Genomic DNA, 12,036 nt, shown 5'->3' on the forward strand with positions numbered 1-12,036 from the left:
CACTCCCCTTGCCTCTGGGCAAGGCCTTCATCCTGGTGACACCATTCTGGCTAGACTTAGGACCTCTTGGCTCCTCACAACTGTGTATATGTCTTAGTGTCTTTCTTCTCACCTTGGGTTGCACTGGAAGTGGTAGATTGGAATTAACTCACTAGAATTCCAGTAACTTCTCCAGGGAATCACAAATACAAACCTTCCTGGACTGTGATGTGGGCAGGAAAGGCTTCTCTATACACTACCACATTTGTGGAAGGAACAAGAGAACTTCTCTTTGTTACTGGCAGCTGAGTTACTTAGAAATATTACAGGCAGTTAAACAGGGCTCAGTCCTCAAAGGAGCCAGTGCACAAGACCAGATACCTTGCAACCTTGGAGGAGATAGACACCTATGGACCAGATCTCAAGACAAAAGGCAAAATAAACACTACCATACCCTAAGTAAATAAACATCAGGGATTGATACTCTAAATAGGTGTGGATCACCCTGAGGAAGCCAGGAGTCCCCATCCCAACCACCTACAGGAAGACACACTGCTCTTTAAGCGTGCCCACTTGCTATGTGATTCACTTCCCCATTTGTCCCTGATTTGGTCGATTTTAACTGAACAATTAATCTTATTGGTAGACCACAATTTTGTCCCACCTTATGCCCATCTTGCAAGTTCCCAGGTTTTCCCCACCTTGGATCTGTCTCACCTCCTGATTTTGCTCTACAGAATTCCCTAGAAAAGACAGAGCCCCTGGCAACCCACTCAGGGACCCCTTCTGTCTCTCTCAGACAGAAGCTTTCTTTCTCTAAATAAATACATTCTGCTCTTAACCTCCACTGTTCTTAAAATTCATTCTCAATTTTAGAGAACACAAACTTGTACGGGACATGTAGTAGGTCGGGAGTTCCATTCCCCTGTGTCACCACAGATCACACTGGTTCAGTGCAGGAGCCTCAACCTCCATGTAGTGTTCACTGTGGCTGGTGAGACTGAATTTTACATTTCTGTTTTAATGAAATTAAAAATTCATTACATCTTAGTAGGCACACATGGGTTGTAGCTGTGACTGTGGATGGTGGAAGCCTAGAGACCAAGTCAGAGCTTCGAGCATCCACAGCTCAGGGAATGGGCAGCCCCTGGCCCCTCGCACCCCTTCCCCACTCACCACATAAGTCACCATTCTGCCACTGCTACCAGCATGGTGGCCCTGCTCACCTGCACTTGTGTCCTGCACCTCCTACCTCTCACCCCACCGGGCTCCCGGTCAGCCAGATCCTGAGGCCCAGCTGGACACCCCAGGCAGAATTGGGTCACTCCCCTGTGGATCCCAGACCTTCGTCCCTAACACAGGAATGGTGACAGAGGGGCAGAGGGAAGGAGGGGCAGGGCTGGCTCTTACAGCACCCCTTAGGTAGAAAGACACCGGAAACCAAAGCAACCACAACAGTACCCCCAAAACAAACAGACAGACAGAGCCACTGCACTGGATCAAACACAGCAAGAAGGCGGCCAAAGCCAGCAAGGCCTCCCCCAGGCCCACTCCACTCTCACAACTGACCCCTTTCCTGCCTGTGTCCCAGCCGCTCCCCTGGGTCCACACACATACCCCCACCACCACTCAACTGGGCCCCAGCTCCCCCCTCCAGCCTGCTGTACCCCGCCATCCATGCTGGCCACTCCCTGAGGATGGCTCACCCTCCCCTAGTCCCCAGTCCCCAGAAAAACTCGGTCCACAGACTTCACTCCAGTGTTTAGAAACCCCATGCTCTGAGCAGCACCCCAGCCTCAACCACGCGCATCTGAGCCCACGCACAGGGCTGCCCAAGCTTCGCGCACATTACCATTTCCTGGGCCACCTCGTCAGGGGTCTCCTTCTCTAGGTCGAAGGTGAACTCTATGGCTCCATTGTCCTTGGGCTTGCCCTTCAACTTCTTGGGATCTTCCACCCAGAGCCGCAGGGCGATGGTGGACTTCCTGCCGTGGTCCTCCTCTGCCAGTTCCACCCTGACCCCGGTGTCCTCCGCAAAGAAGGCATGGCTCAGCAGGTCTTTGATCTCGTACCTGCAGGAAGCACGGTTCACAGGAAAGGGCTTGGGGACAAGTGGACTCTGTACCAAGGACATGCCCCAGGGCACTAGACGGCCACCTGGTGTGGCTCAGCACTGGACTGACTGTGCTAAAAAGTTCTCTGGCTTCACCACCTGGCAAGCAGGCTCAGCGCTGAGGGTGTCTCCCAGCCAGGAGCATTTGCATTTGTGAACTCCCATCAAAATACGCTGTTATCGCCTCAATACCTAAGAATTTTCTTCTCTCTGCCGGCTGTGCAGACAGGAGGGGCTGGTGTGCACAAGAGCTTCCAATCCTTGCAAGACACCCTGACTCTGGGCGGGAGTGGAGGGGGCTGCACCATGGAGCCCCCCATGCAGCGGCATGATGGGGGTCCTGGGCCTCCCTGGGGCAGTGGGTTTGCAGGGAGGCCTCTGCAGGAGGGCCACTGGTGGGGCAGAAAGGAGTGAGCATGTGTGCTTTGAAGGAGAGCAGGCAAGCAAGCAAGGAACCATAAGATCCAGGGGTGGAGCAGACGGTAGCCATGGGAGGCACTACAGGAGAACAGGAGAACCCGGGCGCCTGGCAGCTGCGTGTTGCTATGGTGACCACTTTCAGCTCAGCACAGCCATACTGCACAAACATACATCTCCAAGGCCAGCCTGCTCCCTTCTCTAACACAAATGGAATCACACAGCAAGCACTTCTGTGGGTCTGGACTCCTCCGCTATTGTCTGCAGAGCCACTGCATAGGTAGAGGCATTAGCAGCCCACCCCTGCTGATGTCTGTGGATGTTTCGTGTCCCAATTTGTCTTAGGGGGAAGAAAGGATGAAAAGTGCCCCCAGCTTCCTGGATGTCCAGCTAAAAACGGTGACCCTGCTCTGAGCAGAAAGATGGTTCACAGTGGGGACCAGTGGGGCTGCTGCTTAGAGACGTCCAACAACCAGCAGCCAAAATACACAGTGGGGGCTCAGAAGGAGCGGGCTGAGGCAGACCTGGGTGTCCCAGGTGTGCAGATGATCATCAACTCAAGGGAACGGACACAAGCCTCGACCTATCAAGTGACCCAGCTCGGGTCAGGACTGCATCTAAGATGGCAGAGCAGGGTATAGGGCTGAGGCTGCCCACACCGGCTCCCTGGCCTGGTATCACTGGGGCCTGAGCCAGTCTGTCTGGAGAGCTCTCTCCTTGGGAACGAGGCTCTCATGCCAGTGGGGAGAAGGGTTTCAGTTGGAGAAAGCCCCAGAACCCAACGCCACCCCGGAACTCACCTTTCCTCCTTGTTCTTGCAGATGCACTCCCCAATAATCTCCTTGATTTCAGGATCGTGCACTTTCTCAAAGCTGGCCGGCTTGATGCCCTGAGGCGGAGAGAGCAGAGCCAGCTGACACCACTGAGGGGCAGGGAGGTACCATCTCCACCTCTGTGCAGGGAAACTCCCTCAGCCAGGATGGCAGAGGCGGCACTGGCTTTACACTTCCCAGTTATTAGGAAACTGGGAAAACTATGCTAAATGTCCACATCCAGGACATTGCACAATGGGCTGCAGGTTGTGGGCTCAGAAGTGACCCATGGGGTGCTCGCTCCCACAACCCAGCTGGCCGCCTGGACTGATTCTCAGAAAGAAGCAAAGAACTCAGTAGAGCCTGGGGGTGCTCTGAGCTGAGAAAGCACTCAGATTTCAGAGAGACTGAGGAGGCCACAAGGTAGAGTTCTGGAAAGGAAGGAGCTCCAGATGTCTTTAAGGGATCCCCCCAAGTCTCTGCTTAGTTCCATACCGTGAGTGTGTCATTAATACCACAGGGCTGGACAAAGAACCTCTGAGGGAACTGTAGGCAGAGCCATTCCCAGGGTCTGTGCAGGGGACAGATAATGTCACTTGTATAATGCACAGCATGGGAGCAGAAATTACTAGACACACCAGGAGGTAGGAAAGTGTGACCTGGTACCTGGCAGGAAAACCGGTCGGTGGAAAGATGTGAAACCAACTAATTGTAGCTATGTGTAAGTCTTAAAATGAAAAGGAACATAGTGAGGAACAGAAATGCAGGCACCAAAAAGAACCAAGTGGAGCTAGCAATGAAAAAATATGACTTCTGAGTCAAAAGTTTCACCAGAGCAGACCAATGGCTGATCAGACACTCAAAAGCAGAGATGCAGTGATCAGATCCACCAGATACTAAAACTGAGGCTCTGCTCCTTTGCCTCGGAATATGGGACACCAGAGAGGGTGAAACAAGAGGATGGGGTGGGGGAGGGGCAGGAAAATGCTGAAGGAATGAGGCTGAAGGTTCTCCCACTGTGATGAAAACCTTGTGCCCACAGAGGCAACTTGCACACTAGGAAAGCCCAGGCAATCAAAGCAGAGGCAGTGATTGTGTGAAGCCCCTAGGGCCCACTGTTTCATCTGCCTGCCCCGCCTGAAGCCTAAGCCCCTTTCCTAGGCTTAGCTCTCTGCAGGGAGGCTATTTTCCAGGCCACCCCATATCTGTCAAGGTGTGGGGCTAGCCACAGCCATGCATCCAAGATACACCCCGCCTCCCATCTCTGCCTCGGCCATCACCTCAGCAGACCATCACCCCAGCAACGACACACAAGCTGGCCTCCAGCCATGCTGCAGAAATGAAACCGGCCCTGACACTTCAACACAGCAGTGAGTTTCTGGAAAGGTGTGGATCAGAGCTTGGCTGCAGAGCCTGTCCTGCCTAGAGCTGTGAGGACCTCGAGAGCCAGCTGCCTCACTGCGGGTAGAAGAACCACAGCAAGTGGGTGGATTCCACGCTGCCCACAGAGCTGGGCTTCTCTGACCACACCTGGGCCTCCTCCCCACATGCCTCCTCAGAAGGCACTGTCTGCGGTCACCGCTGCTGGCCAGGGAGACTTTCAGCGGGGACAGGTACTGATCTAAGGGCAGCAGGCACTCCTTACTTAGCTGGTGGCCATGTGAAGAGCAAACACGCACAGCCCCCCAGCAAAAGCAGGAAGCTTGGGGTCTGCTGCAGCCTGCAGGGGCTGGGGTAGGGAACAGGTCAGCAGAGTGGGCAAGCTATCTAAAAATAATTTCAATACATCAGAGGCTCCAGCCCTCTCATTCTTCTTCCTTTATCAAGATCCTTTTTAAAAAAAAAAAAAAAAAGAGAGAGAGAGAGAATATAAAACAAAATTTCCCAAGAGTCAGGAAGAGGGGTAGGACACCCCACTGAGCCTACTGGTAGGTCCAAGAGACGTCCCTGGGGCAGAGAGCCCACATAAGCGGAGAATCCTGAGGTGGCAGTGCCCACCTGCCTGGTCAGGAGCACACAGAGCCTGGAAGGCCTTCCGTGGACACGCCACGGTCCACACACCAACAGGAACCCAGGGCTTTTCTCCCTGCCTACCTCACACCAGCATCTCTCCTCCACCAGTAGATGGAGCCCCAAATCTCTCTGCCCTACTTCCTGCTTGTGAGACGTCCCCGTCTCCCTGGGGGAGCTTTGTGGAATCCTTCCTCTGTGGAGTTTCTGAGCCAGGCCCAGGAAAGCCACCAGCCAAGGACTCCACCCGACACCCTCTGTGCACCCAGGACAGCCAAAGGATAGATGTGTACCATCCACAAGGAGGGCTCAGAGGAGGCAGGGCCCAGGGTGAAATGGTGGGGTTCTCAGAGCCATGTGCTTCTGCAGAAGCAGCTTCCAGCCACCCACATGCCCACAGCGGAGACACGTGGAACAACATCTTACAGCCAGAGGCACCCAGGAGAGGCAAGGCTGCAAGGACTCTGGGATTGCAGGGGCTGGGGCTGAGCTCAGGACTCCTGGTCTCACTACATAAACCAAGGTGGGACAAAGGAGGACGTACCACAGGAAAGCCCAGGCCCCACCACGACCATGCTGACTCCCCACACTCGGTTTCAGCTCCCCCAGCCAGTAGGACCACCACAGAGGGAGGACAGGGCCCATCTGTTTGTACAGCTGAAGCTGTCTTATCAATCTGAAAATCACAGCAACTGCGAAACAGGGATTAAGGCTCCCAGGCTGCTCAAAGCCGCACCCACTTGGAGACACAATTGGCTAAGGCTGATCGGTTTGGTGAAAAGGAAAACAAAGTATGGTTCCAAAATAAAGAAGATGGGGAACTCCATAGCCCTGGGCCAGCCCAGAGAGGGTGCTCCAGGGTCGGGCCTCTAGGTGCACCTCCGAGCAGAGGGCCCTGCTAGAGCTCCTGGGCCTCAGTTTCCCAGATGTGTGGGTCTTGAAGTGCTGTGTGCACGAGGTCAAGCCCCGCCCAGCATTTTCCGGGAGACCTCACCCAGCCAAGCCTCAGTTTTCCTTCGACTTTTCCTTCCACTGCTGCTGTGAAGGACTTGGCCGAGGCCTGCAGGGCCGGCCGGCCAAGCCAGGGCCCATGCACACCGCCTCAGCCAGGCGGCCAGGACACTCACACAGGTGACCTTGCGGTAGATCTGGGCCGCATTCTGGCACTCCGAGTAGGGGTACTCCGAGGTCGCCATCTCCAGCATGCACATCCCGAAGGCGTAGACGTCCACCGATTCGTCGTAGTGCTCCTCGTACATCTCCGGTGCCATGAACTCAGGCGTACCTGGGCCAGGAGCAACGTGCGCAGTCAACCAGCCGCACCTAGGCCTGTACCCTCAGTATCCCAGGAATGCTGCAAGCTGGTGCCCAGGAGCCCACTCAGCCTCTCAGACTCCCCACCTGTCTCCTCTCCGTCTGTCCTGTGGCACCCCAGGGACACCCAGTTCTATGATGCCTGCCCTGGAACCCAGGATTCAAATAGATGTGCTGTGGGAGTTCCTCTCCCGATTCCAGAGATGGGCTGCCCAGACATCCAGAGTGGACAAGCAGCCAGAGCTGCTTCTAGCTGCAAAAATCCAGAGGCCTAAGCATCCCTGGGTGGGGCCATGGCTAGGGTCCTACGCACCCCAGTGATGATTGTCACGTGGCCCACACAGCTGTCCTCACTACAGAACACAGCACCGTGGCTGCAGGACCACAGAGACACTTTGACGAGAACCACTCGTGGTATAGCAGACGCAAAAGAAGCAGGACAACAGAAACGAATGATAGGCGTGGTGAATAACATGCATGCGTCTGTTCATGGCCTCATCTATGTAAAACGGCATGCACAGCCAGGGGGCTGCGGCTAATTATTCTTTTACTGACTTAACTCACTTCTGCTTTACTTACTTCTACTTTTATTTACTTCTGCTTAAACCATCACAAAAGCCTTTCATTACCATAAGTCCAATGGAGTCCATGGAGAGGGATCAGAGACTTCAGGAAAGCAGCTTTTAACATCTGTAGGTTTGATGACTTTGCTAATTTTTCCAGAATGTTCTAGAGTTTTTTTAAACAGCAGATGCAAAATCATACAAACTGATTCACTGCAGTAAAGGCCACATGTAAAGGCTTCTTTTATCCATCATTCAACTTATCACACATTATAGGTTTAACCAAACCTACTGGGTACAAGAGTACCGAAGCCTGGGGGAGTCCGTGGAAGAGCAAGGGCTGAACGCAGTCAGAACATCTTGCTTTAGAAAGTTTTCCTCTGGGGCTTTGAACCATTTGGTTATACTGAATTATTTTTTTACAATAGTTGATATTTTAAAGGTTTGTTTCCCAAACCTAAGCCTGTCACAGGATAGTGACCATGCTGCCCAGGGTGGGGCCAGAAGAAAGAGGCCACAAAAGCTACAGCCACTCAGAGTCCAGGCTTGTGACAATGCAAACACCTATTCTCAGCCCTGCCTACCCTGTCACACCCTGGGGTCCTCCAGCAGACACCCTCTGGGCTCGCCACCTGCTGCTTGGGCCTGACCACCCATCTTGGCCACTGAGGCAGGCCCTCCTGGTGGGGGATGGAGTACAGAGAGACACAGGGCTTGCTGGGAAGCCACATGCAGCAGGAAGGCAAGGGCTTACTCTCCAGAGCCACCTCCACTGCCTACAATGCCACCCACTTAACCACGCCTCACAGTGCCATCTGCCAAGTGGCCATGTCTGACAATCTGCCCTGTGATGGCAGAGAAAAACCACAGCGAAGCCCTTTCCTTCCAGAGGTGGAGACAAAATCACAAGGGGTGTGTTCTGGGCCCTTGGCTAGCCACATCTACCACAGGGACAAACAAACATGCTAGAAGCCTGGTCCCAGAGCTGCTAGCAGGAGTCCGAGAGCTGAGCCAGCTGCTCCCTGCCCCTGCAGGACCCCAACCTACCTGGCTGTCCACAGGGCAGCCAGGGGCCAGGTGGAGGCAGCAGTGTCCCTGAGCCTGGCTTCTTTGGGACCTGCAGGAATTCAGGACCTTGCTCTGTAAGCAATACCCTGAGACCCCAGATTCCCTGCTCTGGGGGATGAGGAGGCACAGGTCAGAGGAGGCACAGAGACCCCAAGAATGCCTGATCTACACAGATGCTTGGACACTGGTACCCTCAGTTGTGTTTCTCTTGCCTCACACTACAGCCACTTAAATCTGAAATGCAAACATGTGTGTGTACATGTGTGGAAAGTAAACAGCCCTGCCCTCCACCCAGCTTTGAGTTCAGCCATCTGCTATAAAGCCGCCTGCCCTGGACCCCACCCAAAGCCCCCTCCCACACCTGCTGCACCTTGAGTCCTGCAGAGTTTCAGGCCTTGTCTCCCCTACCTGGGCCCAGCCACAGCTGTGACATCAGGTACCGGGGACCTCGCCTGCCCGAGCAGTGCCCTCCCCTGTCCTCCTGCAGAAGGCCGTGAGAGCTGTAAGGACGGTGACACCTTTCTCCTGCTTTCCAACACAGCAGGGCCCAGCCATGTCCAAGTCCTGGCAGCCTGAAGTTAAAACCACCCTGCAGCCCACGGAAACCATTTCTGGGTGCGTATGGAAGACAGTAACTTCCTGTATGAAATCAAAACCCCATTTCCTAGCCCTGCCTGTCCTCATTTACATTAGGACAAAACCAAGCCAACACAGTCAGCCTGTGCCCACTCTCTCAGCTGACGGGCAAACCCTACCTCCTTCCTCCCAGCAAAGGGAACAGGTGGGAGACCCCACATGGTCCAGCGCCCCTAAGCATTCATCTCTAAGGCGCCAACAGTGCCATCCACCTGGGGCCAGCCTGCAGTTCTTCCTAGAGTAGCCACCCTCAGCTCACCTTGGCCTCCTCCCAGGTCCCTCTGCACTGAGCCCACTTTTTTTTATCACCACCTCCACGAAGTCTTCCTGGGTGAGCCAGGCACCGCAGCAGCAGTCCCAGGCCCAGCAGCCGGCAGGATGACATCCACCCAAGCCCTCAAGCTCAGCGCATGCAAACCAGCAAACCCTGCACCTCGGAGGTGTGAGCGCCCAAGCAGTTAACCCCGCCTGTGACACCTGTGTCCCCATCTCGCACTGAGCCATGACAGCAACAGCCCCAGTGCTGAACAGGGGCAGCCAGAGGCTACAGACCCCCACCCTCCCACAGGTCACATCTGAAGGGCAGACCCAAGGCCTGCAAGGGGAAGCCCTGACAGCCACAGCAGGAATGTCCACACATTCCTGTTCTGGGGAACTAGGACAGACACACAGACATGGACACACTGATACACACATGTGCACGAACACATGGGTAAGTGCATGGCTGAGGCTGTCCTCTTGGACTGAGGACTCCGGGCAGGCCAAGCCTGCCAGCCACACGGGCAGAGCTGACCACTAACAGACCTGGGACAGAGGCTACTATTCAGAGGCCTGCGCTGGCCTGGGAAATGGGACTAGGGTGCCCTGACCACCCACAGCCCCTCACCCACTGCTGACCTTGCCCTGGTGACAAGCCACATTTCCCATGAGCAGAGGCAGCTGAGGAAAATTGTGGTCCCAGCCTTGAAAACTCAGGCTTCCTGGGCTCCTGGTGAGCCAAGGGCAGAGTAACTTGGGGATACCCCAGAGCCCCAGGCACTTGAGCGTGACAGGCCAGGCCAAAGTCGATGGCCAGCAGAGGCTGCCAGTACCTGCTCCCCTAGTACTCAGACATCACTCAAGACCCTTCTTCCAGCTCTGCCTGCCCCCAAACACCCCAAGCTGTTATTTCCATGGGCCCCACAGCCTGAGCCTCCCATTTCTGTCCACTGAGTGCAGCCCCAGTATCACTCACCACAAGCTTCCAGTTCCCTGGCGGCCAGGGCCTCCTCCCCTCTCCCAAGTGACCACAGTGCCTGAGGACACCACAGAAAGCTGGCAGCCAGCCCATCACACCCACTGGATGCTCAGAGCTGGCACCAAACAGAGCCAGGGAACGAATGCAGATCTGGCAGATCTGGCCCTGAGGCTGGGCAGGGCAGATGAGGCCCTTCCCCCAAGGGGCAGGTCTCCTTGTGGAGCAACCAGAGCCTGGGAAACATAAAGGCTGGGTGCCCAGCCTGAGGCCCCACGCCCCGTGCTCCATCTCCTGGGCTCCCCACACCGGTCAGAGGTGGCTGAGCAAAAGCACGACCTTTGAATGCCACCATGTCCCCAGCTCATGTGAGGAGACTCGGACTCACCTATCACGCTCTTGGCGAATGACGCTCTCTTGAGAGTGGCCAGGCCCAGGTCGCCGATCTTCACGGAGCCGGTGGGCCCAGTGATGAAGATGTTGTCGCACTTGAGGTCACGGTGGATGATGGGCGGCGTGCGCGTGTGCAGGAAGAGCAGGCCCTTCAGGATCTGCCGGCACCAGCTGCGCAGCACCTTGGGCTTCATCACCTTGAATCGCTTCAGGTACCTGGGAGGGGGCACGGCTCAGCATGAGGCTGGACCGCAGCCCCTGAGGAGGCCCTGCTCTCTACCACAGGGAGCAGAGCTGAGGAGAACGCTGGGCAGCTCTGCCCCAGCCAGGCCAGGATGGGGACCCTCTCCTTACTCCTTGCACTGGGGCCTCGATACTACAGTTCACGCCAGGCCCAGGGCTGATCTCACCCTGACAGGGTGCAAGGATCAACTGAGAGGCAGCCCCAGCAGGACGAGGCCCAGGTAGCGGGGCACAGGGTGAGGCTCAGGAACAAGGGAGCCCAGGGCCTATGGGAATGCCTGGGCCGGAGGTCAGGTACGTCAGGCCCTTCCTGTAGCACCCCCAGGAGCTGTCCCTAAAGAAAGCCAGTGGGTCAGGCTGGAAATGGATTTTTCCTTGCTACGTCTTCATCTGCCAGTGGAAATACCTGGTGGCAGGGGGACAGCAAGGTCCCACTCAAGGCCTGGGGTGGGGAGAACCATTCAGATGAAGTCAGGCTGTGGCGACCAGAAGGGAAGCCTCTCATCCCTACAGTATGGACAGAGGACTCAGGCAGAGGCCGCAAGCTGCCAGCTGGCTCTGGCCCCTCACCAGGCTCCTGCCCTAGCCTGCTCCTGAGCAAAACTACAAGCAAGGCAGGCTCCAAGGCAGAAACAGCACGTTGGCCAGAAACGAGACTGTAGACAGAGCAAACCCCAGGGGTGGCGAGGATGCTCTCCCAGTCACATCCTGGGCACAGGTCCTGCTTATCACAGGAAACAAGCAGGAGCCAGAAGTTAGAAGGCACTGCTCAGTTTCTTTGATTTGTGCCTTCTCACTGGGGGAAGGGGCTTCCCACTGCCTGAGGAATGAAGGCTCGTCACCAAGGGGACACTTCCGAGGGGCCGGATGCTGGATGCTAGCACCAGCTGAATGCTCCCAAAAAGTCCAGGACCTCAGTCTGCCACTCCCTCACCCTGTGCGCGCACACGTGCGCGCGCGCGCGCGCACACACACACACACACACTAGCACTGCAGTCATGACCAAGAGGCCCCAGCCCACAGGTGGGCAGCACATACGTCTTCAGCGTCCCTGAGGTCATCAGCTCAGTCACCAGCACAATGCATCGCTTGCCCTTGGCACTGGACTCCCAGAAGTCATAGAAGCGCACAATGTTGGGGTGCTGCAGGCCTTTCAGCATCTCTGCTTCCTCTTTGAAGCGCTGCCGCTCCAGCTTGGTGAGCTTCCGGTCCTAGCGCAACATGGACATGACTGAGCAGTGTCAGGAACATGTG

The 12,036-nt window shown here is 55.8% G+C and overlaps 1 protein-coding gene across 11 annotated transcripts in view; it reads right to left on the reverse strand.

Annotated features, from left to right (window-relative positions):
• Wnk2 (WNK lysine deficient protein kinase 2) overlaps positions 1–12,036 on the reverse strand; it is a 109,493-nt gene that overhangs the window by 65,154 nt on the left and 32,303 nt on the right. For all 11 annotated transcript variants that reach the window (XM_063227324.1, XM_063227331.1, XM_063227329.1 and 8 more), the window contains 5 exons: positions 11,821–11,993; positions 10,535–10,755; positions 6,459–6,616; positions 3,310–3,398; positions 1,832–2,051 (listed from right to left, as the gene is read on the reverse strand). In XM_063227324.1, the coding sequence (XP_063083394.1) occupies positions 1,832–2,051; positions 3,310–3,398; positions 6,459–6,616; positions 10,535–10,755; positions 11,821–11,993 (861 nt within the window). The remainder of the gene's footprint in view (positions 1–1,831; positions 2,052–3,309; positions 3,399–6,458; positions 6,617–10,534; positions 10,756–11,820; positions 11,994–12,036) is intronic.

This window comes from Cavia porcellus, unplaced genomic scaffold, assembly GCF_034190915.1.
Source record: "Cavia porcellus strain 051 isolate PalLab524CR breed Dunkin Hartley unplaced genomic scaffold, mCavPor4.1 scaffold_17, whole genome shotgun sequence".
In the NCBI taxonomy this organism is placed as follows: domain Eukaryota; kingdom Metazoa; phylum Chordata; class Mammalia; order Rodentia; family Caviidae; genus Cavia; species Cavia porcellus.